Raw genomic sequence first — 20,203 nt, 5'->3', positions numbered from 1 at the left:
AACCATGATGTACTCTGCAAACTATTTTATAATTATTAATTATATTGAGTACGAATTCCATATCATACCCAATTACAAATAATTTTGCCTTGTTTTGGCCCTAATTCTAAAGCAGAAGAGGTGTGTGTAAACTTAGTGGTTTCAGAAGGAAGAGAAGTAAGTAAACATGGTAGAATAAATTGAACAATGAGCTGTTGAGAGGCCTTCTCATCCAGTGACCAAATCAACTTTTCTGCAAGATCGGTCATCATTTGCTGCCAGTTGAGAGTGAAGGGAGGCTAAGAGGAGGAAAGAACTTTATATTTTCTTAGACTTGCAGGGTTCCAGGTGTGGCATTACACCACATCCTAACCACCCTGTACTTTGCCACTTAAGGTAGCAACTACATAACCTGATCAGTGGGTTCTTTCAGGCGTTACTAAGTAAACTGTGGGCACCAAGAGTTTGATCTAGATTGGGGCTAATAAATTAACATTTTCAAGGATACTGTGAGGAAGCAAAATGTCACTTGGAAAACTTCAAATTATGGTGCTTCATTCCGCAGACTCTGCTGAGAGATTCAGAGAATAATAATATAATAATACATTTCAGTTCTCAAAAGGGACATATATTACAGTTCTCTTTGTAGAGTGACTCACAGCTAATGTGACCCTTGACAGAACAATTTTATATTGTCATCTTTCAAATGAGTTTGGTTTAATGACATTTGAGGTCCCTTTAAGCAATAAAGTAATTCCTTATTGATGTATATAGATCAAGATTAATTAATGCTAATGGGACACATTATTTGGTATTTTGGATACCAATACTTCACCTTTAACAATTTTTACCTCTTACAACCTTAATGGAGTTCAGAATTAGAACATCACTAATAGAAATGAGAATGCAATGAAGGAATAAAATGATTCATAATAAAACCATCAAACATAAAAATGAACATAAAATAACTTTTTTCTCATTTTAAGTTGGAGAAGGACTTTCTAACCATAAATAACTCTTTGGTTTGACTATGAAATAATAAATGAAAACCCAGTTTATGGTATTTTGTTAAAGTAGTCTGAGCAGACTAAGACAAAAGATAAGAGAATGTTATGAATAACTGTGCTCATAAATGTGACAGCTTAGGTGAAATGGACAATTTCCTTGCAGGGCAAACTGCCAAAACTCATTTAAGAAGTGATAAATAATTTGTGTAATTTTATGTCTTCAAAACAATTGAATTCAGGTAACAAACTTTCAATAAGGAGGCCCAAGTGGCATCACTGGTGAATTCTACCCAACATTTAAGGAAGAAATTATATGAATTCTATCTACTACAATCTTCAATAATATAGGTGAGGAAAAGAAACATTTTATGAGGTTAGTATTACACTGACCAATGACATTAAAAAGTAAGGAAACTAGAGATCAATATCTCTCATGAAACTTGAAGCAAAAATACTGGTTCCACAATTAAAAATCAGTGTAATTCACCATGTCACCATTATGAAGAATGATCAGTTTAACAGATGCAGAAAAAACATCTGACAAAATCCAACATCCATTCATGATTAAGAACTCTCAGAAAACTAGGAGTAAAAGGGAATTTCCTCAACCTGATAAAGACCATCTACAAAAATCTACACCTAATACACTTAATGGTAAAAGACTGCATGCTTGCCCCCTAATACTGGTGACAAGGCAAGGATGTGTCTGATATCACCACTCCTTTCACCATCATACTGGAAGGTCTAACCAGTGCAGCAAGACAAGAAAAAGAAATAAAAGGCGTTGGAAAGGAAAACTGGAAAGACTGGAAAAAAATAAAACATTTATTATAAATAATAATCTGCAGACAGGACTACGTAGAAAACTTTTTAAAAATCTACATAAGTGAATCTGGCAAGGTGTCAGGATACAAGGTCAAAATACAAAAATCAATCGTATTTCTAGATATTAGCAATGAACATTTTGGAAATTGAAAATTTTTAAAGTACCATTTACAAAAGCACACACACAAAAACCCATAAAGTACTAACAATATATGTGCAAGATCTGTATGCTAAAATTTAAAAATACTGATAAAAGGAATCAAAGACCTATATAAATGGAGCAACATGCTGCATTCATGGATTGGAGGACAAATATTAAGACGTCCACTCTCCCTGAACTGGTCTATGGACTCAATGCAATCATTATCAAAATCCAAGCAGGTGGTTTTGTTCTTGTCAACAGGCTGATTCTAAAATGTACATAGCAAGGCAAAGGAACTAAAATTCGCAAGACAGTTTTCAAAAAGAACACAGTTGCATTACTTATGAAAAGCTACAGTGATCACGCAATGTAGTATGGGTGAAAGCTCAGACGTATAAACTAATGGAATAGTTCAGAAATAGACTAATGCTGTGTCAACTGATTTTCAACAAAGGTGCAAAGAAAAATGAACCTCAATCTATATATGGTACACATGTAATTTTTATATGTAAACAGATACAAAAACCAACTCAAATCAATCAGACGTAAATATAAAAACTGAAAACTATTAAACTTCTAAAAATATTAACAATTATTGTCACCTTAAGTTAGGCAGATTTCTTAGATATGACACCAAAAGCATAACCCATTAAAGAAAAAGTTGAAAAAGTGGACTTCTGTGAAAATTAAGCATTTCTGCTCTTCAAAAAGCTCTGTGAAAAGACAAACCTCATACTGGGAGAAAATATTTATAAAGCATATGTGATAAAGTCTGGTATCCAGATTACAGAAAATAGTATCGGACTAGAAATATGTAAATACAAATTGGGTTACCATTTTTGACTTTTTCTGATTGACCAAGATAAAACACGAGGTTTTGGTCCATTATTGAGAGTGTGAAGATAGATAGGGGTGTATTTGTGATGGAACTTCCATTTTTGGATCAGAAATTTGACAATATGTACCAAATCTTAAATACACCCATACCCTTTAATGCAGTAATTACAGTTCTAGGAATGTACCCTAAAAGTCTTGCACACCAAGGCTGGTATGTATGGTCACTATTCCAATACTTCCACTTGCAAAAACGAAAATAAAAATCAATCTTGCAAAAAAAAAAAAAAAAAAATCAATCTTGCTAACAGGCACTAGTTAAATAAATAAAGGATCAGCCACAGATTATGAGGCTATGCAGAGGGGAAATCTGGCTTAAAGTATGCCCAGAAGAGAGAGAACAAAAGAAATTCATACAAACGTGAATGGGAGTTTTCTCTGCATGATTAACTGCTGGGGTATTTTTTCTTTCTTTTTTTGGTCTGTCTGAAGAACATGTATTCAGAAGGCAGAAGTTACATTTTTTTTTAAGGAATTTAGACATTCCAGAGTTAAATCAGCATAAACGTGCAACATGAAATTCCTGGTCTCCTTGTAAAGGAGAAAGCTAACATGGTACATAAGGATCTGATTTTGCAAGGGGAAGGGGGCAGACTGGGTAATCTGTGACTGAAAGGGCAGTTCATAATTCTCTTCCAGTTTCATTTTTGCTCCTTCTCCCGTAAGGTATGACCATGACAGCATAGTTGATATTTGGGTTCCCCCTCCATCACTCACTCCAGATCATGTTGAATAGCAGTTTTATTTGGGCATAAATACACTTTGGACTTTCCCTTTATCTGGTTCCCAATTTGGTTTTTAATAATGAAGCTCTTTCAATATAGAAACAGAATCCCACTTATGCATTCTCAAAAATACAAAAATTGTGTTGGTCAAGGCTTAACTGGTGTCCCTTAGTGGGAAAGTCCTCAAATAACTGGCTGCTGTTCATGTAAGTGCAGAACATTTTAAAAAGGTAAATAATACTAGCTTTCTCCCTTTAGGCCAGTTTAATTATTTTTGTTTGCCAAATTCCTCCTTTTGCAGGAAACTAAATTTTGTAGTGCCTTCCTTTTTTTATAGGTACGTGCTAAGGTGGGCCTTTTCACACGTATTAACTTTAAGCCTGCAAGGTGGGCGTTCATTTCTTACACAGTAGGTCACAAAGTTCAATACCATTATGCAATAACATGTCAAGGAAACAAAACTCAATTTATCATTACACTTAAAACCAGCATCTGAGAACCTCAAGACTTTGTAAATTCTCTAAGCTTTTGATTAATACCAAAGAGTGAGACATAATGTCTTGACCTTACATGCAGTTACAAGATGAAGCGGAACTGAGTTTCCAAGGCTTTCTGGAGAGGAGGGGTGTGTAAAAAACCTTTTAACCATGGTGTCTCTCTCTCACACACACACAGAGCTTTAATTGTCAACCGTCTAAACAGATAAATATCTGAAATAGTAGTGCTCTCAAATACTGCAGTAAAATTGACTTGATTCTTGATTACCTAGCATATACTTGTCTTTTCTTTCTTTTTTGGGGGTAGGGGTTGGGCTTGGCTTTGTTCTTCCAGAAGTGCACATTACTATCTATCTCCCCTTGAAATTTTATGCGGTAGAAAGAAGATTCTGAAGCAGTGTTCCCCAACAAGGTAATGGTTTAAATTTCACTAAAATACTTTTATCAGTAACTGTTTAGCTTTCACAAATAATTTTCCAAGAATAAACACATTACTTGTATAAATACTGTTACAAACTAAAAGAACCTCAGTTTTATTATTTTTAGTTTTCCTTAGGAATGTCTGTGAACAGAATAATCCTCACATTGAAGGTTGTTTTTTGTTGTTTTTTTTTTTTTTAAATCCTCACTTAATTTGAAAGGAAAAGGAGTGTGTGAATGTACTTTTCTATTCCAAAAAGTCTCAGGGCTTCACAGAAGAAAGCTTAATACCAAATAGTTAAGTTATATAAACATGAGTTTATACAGATACAGATTTATATAACTATTGCCCAGCCACTAAATAAAGATCAAGAGATTAACAGAATGAAAGTTCTTTCTCCTACCATAATTTTTCAAAAAGGTTAAGACAGAGGGATAGATTATGTATCTATTTGTAGGTGTCAAAAGAATAGGAGAATACAAGCAACTTGACAAGACTAAGTTTATTCTATAAAAGATTAACCACGACCATGAGTGGCTGGGCTTATAGTTTGCTACACCAAAGAAATTAAAAATTGATACTTGAGAATATTGTTACAATAATTTATAATAGCATTCCTTTATAGAGGCATTTTAATTTAAGCAATATTTCTCTCTTAAATATATAAAACTAACCCTTAGTGTCATGGATGAGAATCATCATAGCTACTGCTAAATGAAAGAACAATTTCCAAGAGCTGTTTCATGGTGTTGTTATTTCAATACCTACAACCAAACTTTAGGGAAACAATCTCCCAAAAAGATCTTCTGGCAAACTGCCTGATCAGAGATAAAGAGTATCAGTGTCTGCTCACGGCAGGGGACTAGCCCACTTCCAAGTCAAGCATGAAGAAAAACACAAATTATGAATGTACCCAAGATCCCCAAACAAATTAGTAAAAGTGCCATTATTTTAAGAATTATAAGACATATAATCAAAGTGTTTAAATACAAATTCAAATTTGTTAAGTCCAAAAGATACAGTAATTTTATTACATATAATTTCTCCTGTGTGCTAAAAATGTTAACTTACAAGACATAATATCTGTATAAGTGTAGAGGGAATTAACGGTGGAATTCTTTAATCACTTTTCATTGGTGAGAAGAGAACAATAAGGTAGTGGACAAATAATAATAAGCACTCAGAGTCCTCTAAAATTCAAGGTTGTATATTACTGCTCAACCAAAATATACTACCATTCTCTCTCTAATATAAATGCCTACTCATTTATCTTTTAAAAATAAAGGTCATTCTTTCTCCATTAAAGCGTCTGCAAGATTGACACAAAGGTTCATTCTACCTATTAAAAATAGGGGTACTCTTCATCTTTGGATAAGGTATCACCATTTAGGGAAAATGTAGTCATATACATATTACTAAATTTTTATTTGAGGCAGCTGTTGGAATCCACTAAGCACTTTTGGAACACTGTACCTTTAAAGTTTGTCTTTAACATTAATAGCTTTGGAAAACCAAAAATAAAAGAAAAACATCTATGACAAAGTACATTTCATTCAGATTTGATAGCAGTAAAATACAAAAAAAAAAATTTAGTGCAGTGTTAATTTTATCTATGTAAATCACTTGAGGGTAGTTTTATGTTATGGTTTATGACTGACTGATAAAAAAAGTTTTAACTTGTTTAAAAAGTTTAAGACTTTGACTTAGTATTTAGTAACGCAAAAATGAAATTAAGCACCGTAAGGTCTTTAAAAATGAAGTTCTACAAATTTGGTTCCCATTTACAACAGTTTCATTAACAGATAATGAATTAAGTGTAGATACAATGTATCCAATACCCTTATAACTACAGTAAAAAAAAAAAAATCTCTAGTAGCATGTATAGATCATGATATCCTTAGTAATATCAATATATAGTCAAAACATGTTCAAACAGAACCAATACCTCTCCTCCTCCATGTAAAAGAACACTCGTTAAAAATAATTAACAAAAATACCCATAAAACAATGGAACCTCATCTCATTTCACTGCACCCAAAGCTATGACACAAAATACTGGCTTAAAGGGGTAGATGATTAAAAAGAAAAAGAAAACCAGATTCTCCATTCTTTGTCACTTTTATTCAGTAGTAGTTTTTTTTTTCCTTATTTTCAGTGCCAGACACGGCAAGGAGTGATTACAGCCAACTGTTATTAAAACATTTGTTCGCAACATATACCCCCTTTACCACTGACCCCAACTGACTCGTTTTGTGTGCTTTCGTTCTTTCCTTTTTTATACCACCACCAAGACTGGGTGGAGGGGCAAGGGTAAGAGAGATGAAGGGGAAGAAGAGTCCAGGAGGCCAGAAGAGGAGGAATGCTACAAGCCACAGTAAGAATGAGCTGTATTTAATTTAAAAAAGGGGGGAGGGGGTGTACCCCACAAATGATACAGTAATGAGGATACACAATTAAATCCCATAAGCATGACTGAAGGCTTTCACTGTGTTTGACGTCATCACAATGGAAGGCATAAAAAGTGGAGTAAATCAATGTTGATACAGTCCAATCTAGTCCATTAGGCAAGATGGTGCAAGAAGTCATTTAAATTAAAAGTGCCCTACCCTTACCTAAATGGCTAGCAGACATGGAGAACACCACAGTGAGGAACCCACAGAGCTTTCTCCATGTAGCTATTAAAAATGTGTTGTCGAATGGCACATTGTCAAACACTGGAAAAGGGGCGCCACAATGGACCTCTCTCTTTTTTTAAGTATGAATGCTAGATTCAACTATCTCAACTAAGCAGGAAGTGGGCTCTTCTGCTAGGAATGCCAACCCTAATTCACTTTGTCTTGAAATATATACAGATTGTTTGTAGTAGCTACAGCAATGATATTTTCCTTGGGGTGCCAGGCTGTATGAAGTATTTTCTTGTTGAAGTCTAGGCTGTCAACGCTTATTTCATCTTTCTTTCGCTTGCCACTTGCACACACTTTGCGTGGCTTCAGAACTGTGCGAGGTTTATTGTTTTCCCGGGATGCTTCTAGGGTTATGTCTCGCTTTGTGTTCCGGTCAAACATTCTGAAGAAATTATTGTAAGATCCAGTCATGACAACACTGTAAAAGTAGACAGAGCACTAAGTCAAATAATGAACATTAGTTTTCGTTGGTGAAACCTTGCCTAGTACTCCAAAGAGCGAGCTACTTCAAGCAGATTTGGATTTGAGGGGGCGGCTGACACCAACCCAGGGAACAATCACTGGAATAAACTAGGAATATAGTATTAGTAAACTTGATTTTCTATTAATGACTCCTTTTCATGACTACCAACACTGTCACCAAAGTTGAAAGCATCCTCAAGTAAAGCTTGTAAGTAGTACTGAATTATCTTAGTTGAATATTTTTGCAACTTCAGTCTATGCAACCAACCAGACCAGCCAGCTTCTACCAACCAACCAACAACAAAAAACAAAACGATGGTATACAGCTTTCTGTAAGAAACCAATGCTTTATTTATGATTTACATTATAAGCTATTTATGTTCCCAGGACACTGTCTGGTTCAGACAATAACGTCTTATGTATGCTTATAAGAAATCTGCTTCAGAGTATATAAAGAAAGTAGCATATACAACTTTTATTAACAGAAAATCGTTTAACCTGTAACACTAAATATATTTTAAGCAAGTATTTTTTGACAAATATTTTTAATAGTATCAGTTTGCAGGGGCACCACATTCTTGCCCTCCTAAGACAATTTCTGTGTCAGTCCTACTCGCCATCCGTCACGGCTCAACATCTGCTAAGCAGCCCAATAAGCAAAACTTCACATTTGAAACCATTAATAAATTACTTACTTCCTTCCCACATGGTTTAAATTATTATTGTAAATAAGATTATAGGACACCGGGAACTGTTTAAAGTAATGCTTGAAAACATCTCTGAATATTTACAAATATTATACATTATACAGGGTCACATATTAAATACAAATGATTATGACCTATTCATTAATGTCAATTCTCCCAAAGGACACTTCACAACATTTTAACCAAACTCAGGTCGGTGCATATACCTGAAGATATAATAAAACTGTATTTCTTTTAAAATAATTTGTGTAGTTTAGGCTGGCATCCCCAGGTTAGCTGAATTTGTGAGGTTTTAATGGATTAGGGCACCTAGTCTATGCTATTTTAAAAGGTGTCGTTAGCCAGCATTTCTTTGGTATTCTTGCCAAAAATGCATAACTGGAATCTAAACACGAGAGAATATTAGACAACACTCAAATTAAGGAAAATTCTACAAAATAAATTGCCTGGGGTTTTCAAAAAAGCCAAGGTCATGAAAGACAAGGGAAGAATGAAGAACTTTTCCAGATTAAAGGAGACTAATGAGATGTGACAATTAAATGAAACATATACTTTTGGATTGGATACCAGATTTTTTTTCTCTGCTAGAAAGGACATCATTGAGAGAACTCGTGTTATTTATGGGGATCTGTGGATTAGATGGCAGTACTGCATCAATGCAAATTTTTCTGCTTTAGATGCCTATACTGTCATTATATAGGAGAGAGTCTTTCAAAAAAATTTTTATGTTGAGGGAAATAAACAATTTTTCCTGACAATGGAACACGACGTTTAAACACGATGAGGACGAGCTGGCGGTTAGCACTGCGCCATATCCTGCTCCCTCAGTGTGGCCTTCCCTTTCCTGTCTCCGTGAGGCCTCAGGGTGAGCAGTGGCGTTCAGAGACGCAGCCTGCTTGCTCCTACTCCAGGGGTGCTGTGGCCAGCCTACAGGGCCTCATATTATAATCAGATAAAAACAATTTTAAAAATCAGACAAAAAAATTATCCAAGTTCTATTATCTTCAAAAGCACCATGAAACCTGACTCATATCAATCTTCAGCAATAAAACTATTGTTGAATAAAATACTCTAATGAGTACCTTGAAAGCAAGTTTAATAATTCCAGAATTATGTTTTTACTGTTGTCTGTTCTCTTGGAACATAATAAATGATAGATAAATACTGACATTTAAAAATGGAATGATTAAGACTTATTTATCCTTTGAAATAATGGTACACATTTTGATGACATAGTAAAAAGGAATCATACTGTGGCAAAGTTGTGGATTATAAAAAGCTTAATTACTCATGGTAATATGGTTAAAATAAGATATGGTAATTACCTCTTCTCTTCTATGAGGTACTAAGGTAGTACCTGGAAAAACGAGTGTGTAACGCTGCAAATGAAGTATCTACTGCCTAAATATTTCTAAAAACAATTTAATAGCAAAGTAACAACCAAACTGAAATTTCACCATTTTAACCACTGGCATGTCAAAAATGTGCTTGATCTGGTTCATAAAAGGGAAAAGTTTAAAATTTATATCATAATTGATAATATCTAGAATTTTTTGGTATACTTTCACATTTACTAGTGAAACATAATGTTTAATTTTTATCTGCCAATACTGCTGTAAGATTACTAAATTTATTTCAAGGAAACCCTAGGGAAAATGAAGTTGGGAAATGTAATTTATGTCAGTTTAAAAACAGGTTGGCCGTTAGTAAATGTAGCAACCATACTAGGAGTGAAACAGTAAATTTCTCTCCTCTAATGAAATTCAATTTGAATAAGAGGTTCAGTTCAAATTAAAATCAATTTACCTGTCAGATCCATTCCAACAACATTCAAATTTGTCAAATATGCAGTCATTTTCATATAGTGAACAAAGTTTACTTCTGAGGTATTCATGCACCTGGGGGAAAAAACATATATGTATACTTAGCTTACACCTTAAGATCTGCTGCTCTTGAAATTAGAAAATGGTTTAACAAGTCTGTATTTTTTTAAGGCATATACAAACACGTATACATACCTTTTAATCTCATTAAAACTCAATTCTCAAAACAAACAAACAAAAAACTCAGTTCTCTGAGAAACAGTAAAGGTATTTTATCCTTTCACAGACATCTGATCCCCCTTCCATGAACACACATTTTCCTCTCATACAATAGAGAAAAATACCCTTCTGGGCATGGCACATGTCACTCTTTACAAGCTCGACTGAAATATTTAGGCCAGAAAACATTTAAAACTGACACAAATAAGAGACTAATTAAAGAATATTATAGCAAGATTTGAATTTGCTAACACTTGATTTTCAGCCCATTAATTTAATAAAAAACATGCAATACTGAGGCTTTACTTCCTTTTTAACTACCATTTTTGGGGCATAAATAACTGAAGCCTACAATATCTTATTAAGTGCATACGTTATGCATTGCATGACCCTGCCCTAGTTTGGTTGATAAATTACATGGTTATTCCAGGTATGTATTATGGAAATATTTTATATACTTGTTATTACTTATACAATATCCAAAGCTAATGAAAATGTAGCTCTGTTTTTTGAAGTATAATTCTATGTTTACTCACTAGTATTTCACAAAGGGATCAACTAGAAAATAAATTAGTTACATAAAAAGTATTCTGAGAAATGATACAATTCTATATTAATATTACTAAATTACAAAAGACAGTTCCAAAGTATTTGTTGCGATCATAAGGGAAAAAAAAACAAGTTTCTATCTCACTTTTCTTTTTTACTTGAAGAGAACCTTAAAAAGAAGTAATGATAGAAAAGAGTAGGTACTTTGGGACCTCCCTGGTGGCACAGTGGTTAAGAATTCGCCTGCCAATGCAGGGGACACGGGTTCAAGCCCTGGTCCGGGAAGATCCCACATGCCGCGGAGCAACTAAGCCCGTGCGCCACAACTACTGAGCCTGCGCTCTAGAGCCCGCGAGCCGCAACTACTGAGCCCACGTGGCACGACTACTGAAGCCCGCGCGCCTAGAGCCTATGCTCTGCAACAAGAAAAGCCACCGCAATGAGAAGCCCACGCACCGCAACAAAGAGTAGCCCCCGCTCGCCGCCAACTAGAGAAAGCCCACGTGCAGCAACGAAGACCCAATGCAGCCATAAATAAATAAATAAATAAGTTTATCTTTTTTTTTTTAAAAAGGAGTAGGTACCTTCTCAATGCTTAGAATTCTCTATGAAACAACCTAAAGTCATTTTAAGTGTCCATTTCAATTATACATATTCAATAATAGCTGAATCTGCATATGCTACATTTGAGCATGATGTGACTCTACTCCCAATCACCAATCTAGTACAGCATAGGTAGAAAAACCGCGAATCAGGTAAAATAGGTAAATCATGATAATTCAGCCAAGTTTTAGAGTGCACATACAGGGTTTCTCACCAAACAATGCAAGAGAACGAAGTTAAGGTTCAGATCAATTACTCTCGGTGGGAATGGGCTGGTGGTGGTGACGCTGGGGGCGGTGAGGATCACCAGGAGACAGATCAGCATCTTGGCAGTTACACAGAGGCAATTTTAAAACAAAGCAGCGTTGTATCCCTTTGTTGTTGTTTCAATGTAGCATTTATTTTGAAATTTCAAATACCATTAAGGAGACTCTTAAGTGGTTCATGTTTGTCAAAGAGGATTAAAAAGTTTGAGAAACATCCTTCTAATTTTACTGAGAACATACAATGTAAGAAGGTACCAATTATAAATTCTGTGTTCCTAAAGCAGTGTTAAATGTCTTCTACACTGCAGCTCAGGGCATAACACAGGTTTCTACTGGCCCCCCGACCCTGTTCCCAGCTGTGCACATCTTCATTCTCTTCTCCAGAAGAAAGGGATCCACGGTAGCGGCTTGGCTGACAAGAAGAGAATCCAGAACTGACATCCTACAACAGAAAGGCAGCTCCTAAAGCTGTCTGCTGGGTTCTCACAAGCCCTTCTCCTTTAGGTTAACACAACAGTTGTTAGCCAAAAGGAGAATGCCAGTTCACTTGACTGGGCACACCAAAGTTAAGCTCTAGTTCAACTAGCACGATCCAGACTCCATCCGGGACACCTCGACTAGGACTGACCATTCTCCCCAATCCTCTTCCCCCAGACCTTGACAGAGACCGTAATTCCATCCTCACTTTAAATGTAGATAACAAGGGAAAAAAGTTACTACCGAACCAAACTGGTAGCTTTACACTTTAAAACTGAATAGACAACACAACCTATAAAAGTATATATAAATTTAACATAAGGAAAGGCAGTGTACTCATGGATCTCTGAAGGAAAAAGCCTAATGGTGAACACGCACTGCACTGTACTGGGATTAACACATAGTATACAAAATCCTTCTCTATAAACACTTAAAAGTAAGTAAACAGGTTATATACTCACTGAAAGAAAAAATTGCAAATACCTGGTATGTTTCCACAGGCCTGTTTTCCATATTTAAGTCCCAAATTTTGACTGACAAATAGTCTCTAGTCATCATATATCGACCACTATGGCTGAATTTTACATCAGAAATTGAAGAGATGATTTCAGAAAAAAAAGACCTGTTACTCGGATCTTCAGGTTCTTCAAACACTAAAAACAAGCAAAATAGGAGGGCTGAGGGCAATCTGTAAATATTCTGGCTTGGACAAAGCATTTACTCAAAACACCATTCATCAGCTTCCTAAGAGTGAGCTAAAAATGGCAGGGTAATAAAGAACCGAAAAACACCTCTCTGGCTATAAGAACATACCCTCCCTGAGAGTTTCTTAAGAGAATGAGAGTGACTTAGTACTGAAGTTGAAGATGCAAAAGGACGTATGTAGCACAGCACCTTCCAGAGTCATTTGGCTAATTCAGCAGAACCAGACTCACTCAAGATGTCTGACTTCAGTGCACCAATCTGAGGTCCTGCATATACCTCACTGACTTTGCCTGTACTGTCACCATGAGAAACACACCATCCTCACCATTCCAACTCATACCCGCATTTTATTTTTTCAGTGACCAGGTAAAATTATTTTGATAAGCAGCATGTACCAATCTTCATGAGTTTTTAGAATCTCCAACAACTTGAAGATAAGAATAATGCAATCCTTTAATTTTTTTAACCTGCTACTTTTCAAACTTGGTTAAGCCAAAGAAACCTCATCTCAGAAGAAATCTTCCTAGGAAGCTCAAAACAGGAAGAAAGGAAGGGAGGGAGCAAAAGAGAGAAGGTAGGCAGGGAAGAACGGAACTGCTCTACTTGAATACAGGACTGGAGAACCCAACCCAAGTTCCCAAAGAATAGCATTCCATTAAAAATACATCCACTGGGACTCAACAGTCATGCCCCCAAGACAGCCTTCTATATGCTCTTCCAGTAGAATAACCTATAATCCCTCATGTCGAGTCAGGCAGCTTACCAAAGGGAACAGGAGGTTTAAGACTTGTAAACCTATATAAATCTAGTTACCGTGTCTGAAGACAAATAGAGAATGTTATCATTTGAAAACAAGGTGCAATAAACTTACGTTTAGAATGCCTATCACAGAGGGCAGATGCCCTCATGTCACATAACCGAATAGTTCCTTTACTGCTGCTGTATACAAATGTGTTACAACTGTTTGGATGGAATTCTGCTGCCGTAATCACCTCTGTCAGCTCCTCCATATTGGCAGGCTTGATATCCACAATGTCTGGACAGCATTTTATTAAGGAATTTCCACTTAGAAAAAAGGTCAAGCATAATTTTATGTTTTTCAAATCTAAAATTCATCCATAGACTTAAGCACAACTATTAATTCTAAACTGCATATTACTACTTACATGAGTATAAATCCCAGGGGGATCAAAACTCTTAATGCTTGAAAAAAAGTCTGAGACGAAAACACGGGCGAATTTTAAATCACCTTAGAATGTAGAGGTCTTTTTTTTCTGAGTATGATACAAACCCCAGAAGCCATAAAAAAAAGACTGACACACCATCTTCCTAAATATTAAGAATTTAGTGTACACTCCAAACAAAACAAAAGGAAAAATCTGAAAGGCAGCAAAAAAGGGAAACTGTTTGCACACAAACAATGGGGCTGATTTACCTGATGTCAAAAAGGTGCTTTAAAAACAAATTCCAATAAGAATATAGGCAAATCCAATGAAAAATATGGAAAAGAACAAAAAGAAATATAAATGGTTGATAAATATGAAAACATGCTCAAATCTACTCAGGATGAACGAAGCGAATCAAAACGAGGAGTGTTCACTAACTAGACTGCTAAAGGTAGAGGAAAACAGGCTCTTTTATACACGATAAACATACCTCATTTCATTGTGCTTCGCTTTTATTGAGCTTCACAGATACTGCATTTTTTTTTTTATAAATTGAAGTTTTGTAGCAACCCTGCATCTAGCAAGTCTGTCAGCACCATTTTTCCAACCGCATTTGCTCACTTTGTGTCTCTGTCACATTTTGGTCATTATCACAATATTTCAAACTTTTACATTATTATTACATTTGTTATGGTGATCTGTGATCAGTGATCTTTGATGTCCCTATTCTAACTGTTTTGGGGTGCCATGAACTGTGCCCACAAGATGGTGAATTTAGTCAATTGTTGAAAGGACAACCAAGGGCTTAGAACATTACATAAACTTAGTTGATAAAGCAGCAGCAAGGTTTGAGGGTACTGACTCCAGTTCTGAAGGGAAGTTCTACTGTGGGTCAAATACTGTCAAACAGCACTGCAGACTACAGAGAAATCATTCATGAAAGGAAGAGGCAAAACTGACGTGGCAAACTTCGCTGTTGTCCTCTTTCAAAGAAGTTGCCACAGCTCCTCCACCCTTTAGCAACCACCACTACAGGTATGCCTGTATTGGTACAGTATGAATAATAGTGGAGTGTTAATTTTTCAAATGATACCTATTTGGAAAGACAAACATTAATACTAGTTATAATAACTAACATTTATCAAGAACTTAAATACTTTAAAACAAACATATATATACATTTCTATATTTATATGTATATAGTATATATCTCATATATCACACACTTGTATATGCACAGAAAAATTTCAGGAGGATAACATAAACAATGAAAATGAGGTTTGGGAAAGTATTTATACTGCCATGCATCATGACTTGTACGAATTTCTTTTTCCAATCTTATTTTTATAATTAAAAACATTTTTTAAGAATAATACTCCATGTATTTGTTTCTGTTACAAGAAACAGCTATTTAAAAAATTTTCTATTTTCATACATACAAACAGATGAATTCCTTAAAATTCTAAGAATCCAATTTTTAAATTGATACATTATGCTTTTTATCAAATAACGTCAGCCAGTGTTTAATCACTTAAACACAAAGAAAAAAATGGTGTAAAGTAAGAAGCTACTATAAAAAGAATCAAAACACACTAAGGAGAGATGAAAATAAATCCAGTATGGGCACAACATGCATTCTTTACCAAACACCAAAAAAAAGAAACCAAATGGATACTAAAACTCCTGTCTGTAATTTCCAGGTGCCAAAGATTAATCCGCAAATCATCTGCAGATAAATACGTTTCATAATCACTATTAATAGAAATTGAGTTGATGTGATATGTATGAGCATTGGCAAATATTCGTCGTGGACTGGCCTCAACCATTAGATCCATGGGCCTAAAGACCGGCACCTGTCAATAAGACACATGAAAAACCGTGATTACAAAATGTTTATTGTTTACAAGAGCCCTGAAGGTCCAGAACACTTCATTACTCCAGTTTTTGAGGGAACATAAAACAGTATAATATTACATAGATTTTGTTTTATAAAGCAACTGATGCTGACTGCTTATTTAAAGTGTTAAAATGGGAAGAAAAATGAAAAATCTGGAAAATTTACCTTCTTTTACAGATAGCAGTACTATGAGAATTTGCAGTTTTTCCCAGTTTCAATCTTTTGCTTGAAAGACTTGCAAAGCTAATAAATGTTTATAATTTAAAGTGGCTAAAAAGGAAATTAGCCCAAAGCATCTAATTCTTGTTATTTTTTTGACTGCAACTAGAAGATTTAGTCCATTTCTACTTTTTTGATCTCCAAAGAAAGTTAACCTTGAAACTTAACCTTCTAACAGCTGACAATCAAACCATGAGAGCAAAAGAGAGTATGGTGGCACAGTATAAAACACAGGCTTGTGCTGAGTCCTGGTTCAGCCCCTGAACACAGTGAAACCTCTCTGTAGATCAGGGTCTGTTTAAAATTTTAGTTATTAATGTTCTATCTGGTTACCGAATCTTGGGAAAGAGCAGACTGTAATTATTCCTATTCATGTTCTGCTGAGTATCTATAATATATAACAGGAATACAAAACACTATTCATCAGAATTAGAACCTTTTTTTTTTTTTTTTTTTAAATGTACTTACACGTAGTGTAGTGACTGTAGTAGGATCTCTATACCTTCCATCTTCCTCTTTCAAGTTATACCCTTCTGGTCTTTTGTCCCTTTCACTGATTTTCCATAATTTTATTGTTTTATCTGGGAAGAAAATAAAGAAAGTCCTCAAAAAAAAAAGATTAAAACTGATAGAAGAAGAACACTTTAAGATATATTTAAACACACCATTTCGTATCCTAAGAATAAAATCCCTGATCTGACTTAATAGAAAACAAATTTCCTACTACCAGATGAATAAAAACATCCATACATAGAAAAACAGTACAGAAATCGCACATTTATGTTAATGGCACTCGTAAAATTCCATTTGCTATTAAAATCAAGTCACAGCCAGGTCCTTATCCTTCAAAAATAATTAAAGCTAGAGGGAAAAAATTGTATATTTATGTATATATATATATATAAACACATATGTCTACACATATATACAAACATACATATATAATGCTTAAATTTAATTTTTACACAAACAACAAAGTCAGTTAAAATAGCCTACTATTTAGAATAAAAATGATAAAGAATATCTATCTCCCTTGGTCACACACTTCCTAGCAGATGCTATCAAAGACTCCATAAATTTCTTCATAGGTCTGGATGGATCTGTTTTTAAAATCTTTCTTTTCCTCTGTTGCATCAGGGATTCAATTCAAGTAAGTAACAGGGCCTGAAAATAATTTACCAATTAAAAGCATACGTCCCCAAGTCCTTCGATCCCTGGACTGGGAAGATCCCTCACGCCATGAAGCAACTATGCCCGTGCGCCACAAATGCTGAAGCCCGCGCGCCTAGAGCCCGTGCTCCACGACAAGAGAAGCTGCTGCAATTAGAAGACCTCGCACCGCAACTAGAGAAAAAGCCCACGCGCGGCAACAAAGACCCAACGCAGCCGTAAATAAATAAATAAATAAGAATATGTTAAAAGAAAAAGAAAGAATATATAGTGTTTTTAAAAATAAGCTTTAATTCTGAAGTAAGTTTAGAGTTACAGAGAAGTTGCATAGAGTGTTTCCATATACCCTTCACCCAGTTTTTTCTAATGTCAGCATCTGATGCAACCTCAGTACATTTGTTAAAACTAAGAAATTAACATTCTACATTACCATTAACTAAACTCCAGACTTGACTCTGATTTCACCAGGTTTTCCACTAATGCCTCTTTTCTGTTCCAGGATCCAAATAACACTGTATTAGTTGCCAAGCTTCCTTAGCCTCTCTGACTTTACCAATTTCTCAGACTTTCCTTAGTTTTCTTCACCCTGACAGTTCTGAGAAGCAGTGGCGAGGTATTGTATAGAATGTCCCACAACTGGGTATGTCTGCTCTTTGCTCACAATCAGACTGGGATCATGGGTTTTTAGGAAGAGCCCAGAGGCGAAGCAAGTGTATACATAGCACCAACGTGACTTTTCTGCTGGTGATGTTCGATTTGATCACTTGGTTAAGGCAGTAACTGCCAGGTTTCTCTACTTCCCCCTTGCCATACTCTATTCTTTGGAAGTGAGTCACTAAGTCTAGTCTACACTTAAAAGGACAATTAAGTTACAGTCCCTGCACGGAGGAATATCCGTCCACATATTATTTGTAATTCTCCTTTGTAACAAGCGTTCCTTCTCCCCACTTATTTATTTATTCAATCAACCATTTATATCACTATGGACTCAAGCACGTTTATTTAATATTATACTTTGTGTTACAATCCTGAAACTACACTTATAAAAGTATCACATTCTTAATGGCCCTTCATAAGCAGATGGGTATAACACAATTTGAAAAAGCAGTGCATAAAGGCACCGTAGAACTCTGTCATAGAGAGGTAGCAGGGACTCCTCCAGCCTGGCCACCCCTCTCTGCCTGGTGCAGAAGAGCATGCTAAAGCTGCCCCTGTGGGTGCCCTTTGCAGAGATGAAGTGTACACAGAGAAAAACTGCTAACTTTACTAACTTGTAACCTAGTATTTCATCTGAACCCTCTGTAATCTTGTTTTTCAGTTATATTGCAGTTAAGTTATATGTGTTTTCTCTGTGCTAGTTTATATATATTTATATAATTTAGGTAAAGAATGATATATTTTAGAATATTTAACCTGTCCCCAAATCTGTAATATAAATGAGCCAAGGCCTGAATTCTACATTTTGGGAGAAATTATCACCTAAATATGATAAGGATGACACCCCCACACACACATACACATCCCCATGATTATCTTATGGCCTGTTCAAATTCTTCATCCTTACTAAAGATCCAAATAAAGAAATCACGATATACTTATCAAACATTTGAAATAAGATGTTAATTATTAGTGTTTGTGGTTCCTAGTAGTGTTATAGGAAGAAAATCCTAAAAAAAAAAAAAGAAAGAAAAAAAACTTGGGTAAACAGATTTTTAAAACAAATTAAACTTCAAAACAAAAATTTTGAAGTGATAAAATTTGTAACTTAAGAGACTTTTTAAAACTGTTAATGGCATAAACAAAGGATCCAGAAGTACTACACAATTTTAGTGCAGTGCCTGGGAAACAAGGCAGGTCAGGAATTTTTAAAAAATCAAAATTCTTATGCTCTACAGTAGTGACCTTTTCATCTGGAGTTTTTGGTCCACAGCTGGAGGTACATGAGAATAATCAAACTCCATAAAACTGCATGCAAGATTATGTGAATATACTCATTTTCTGTGAAGGGGATTATTAGATTCCTCAAAGAGAACTGTTGCTTCCAAAAAGTTAAGAACCACTGCTCTGCAGTGTTACCCTGCACTGTGAACACTGATAACTAAAGTCCAAAACCCCAGCGCCCCCCTCACCAGAGGGTCAGACCAGGGAGAACCATGCCACCAACTCTCCTCTGTGGGTGTGCAGCTTTTACATAAAATCCAAAAAGCTTCTTAATAATAAGCTGTTAAAACACAACGTGTTTACGAGTGAACTTGGTATTATTCATATATTCAAAGACCCAGGGTCAACAGATTAGAGTTGGATGTTTTTGCAATGTAGAGAAACTGAGAATTCAGAGAAAGGCACAAGAAGGTTAAAGAGAAAAGAGTATAAAACCACTTGAAGAAACATTAAGTGAATAAAGTTATAAGAAGGTGACTATGAAGTTATTTAAGTAAAAACAACCTGGGAAACACTGAACAGTTTGTGATGATTGTGGAAAGCCAATACAAAGATGAAAGTAAGATTAATTTTGGTTATTCAAAGCTGGAACGTTTGGTCCTATTTTCCACCGCTCTCCCCAGTAGTTTCTTTTTTTTTTTTTTGCGTTACGCGGGCCTCTCACCGGTGTGGCCTCTCCCGTTGCGGAGCACAGGCTCCGGACGCGCAGGCTCAGCGGCCACGGCTCACGGGCCCAGCCGCTCCGCGGCATGTGGGGTCTTCCCGGACCGGGGCACGAACCCGTGTCCCCTGCATCGGCAGGCGGACTCTCAACCACTGCGCCAC

At 35.6% G+C, this 20,203-nt stretch overlaps 1 protein-coding gene across 9 annotated transcripts in view; it reads right to left on the bottom strand.

Moving 5' to 3' along the window:
- Positions 1 to 6,589: 6,589 nt before the first annotated feature.
- The window catches only part of PPP2R2A (protein phosphatase 2 regulatory subunit Balpha), an 87,041-nt gene continuing 73,427 nt past the window's right edge, over positions 6,590 to 20,203 (bottom strand). For 8 of the 9 annotated variants that reach the window (XM_028494202.2, XM_055087334.1, XM_055087336.1 and 5 more), the window contains 6 exons: positions 16,736 to 16,848; positions 15,827 to 16,004; positions 13,857 to 14,021; positions 12,764 to 12,933; positions 10,150 to 10,241; positions 6,590 to 7,592 (listed from right to left, as the gene is read on the bottom strand). In XM_028494202.2, the coding sequence (XP_028350003.1) occupies positions 7,313 to 7,592; positions 10,150 to 10,241; positions 12,764 to 12,933; positions 13,857 to 14,021; positions 15,827 to 16,004; positions 16,736 to 16,848 (998 nt within the window). In that variant the 3' untranslated portion in view covers positions 6,590 to 7,312. The other variant, XM_055087335.1, reaches the window with a different exon arrangement.

This window comes from Physeter macrocephalus, chromosome 9 (genome assembly GCF_002837175.3).
Source record: "Physeter macrocephalus isolate SW-GA chromosome 9, ASM283717v5, whole genome shotgun sequence".
Taxonomy (NCBI): Eukaryota; Metazoa; Chordata; class Mammalia; order Artiodactyla; family Physeteridae; genus Physeter; species Physeter macrocephalus.
Note: the sequence above shows the minus strand (reverse complement) of the source record. Positions and strands in the feature narration are given on the sequence as shown.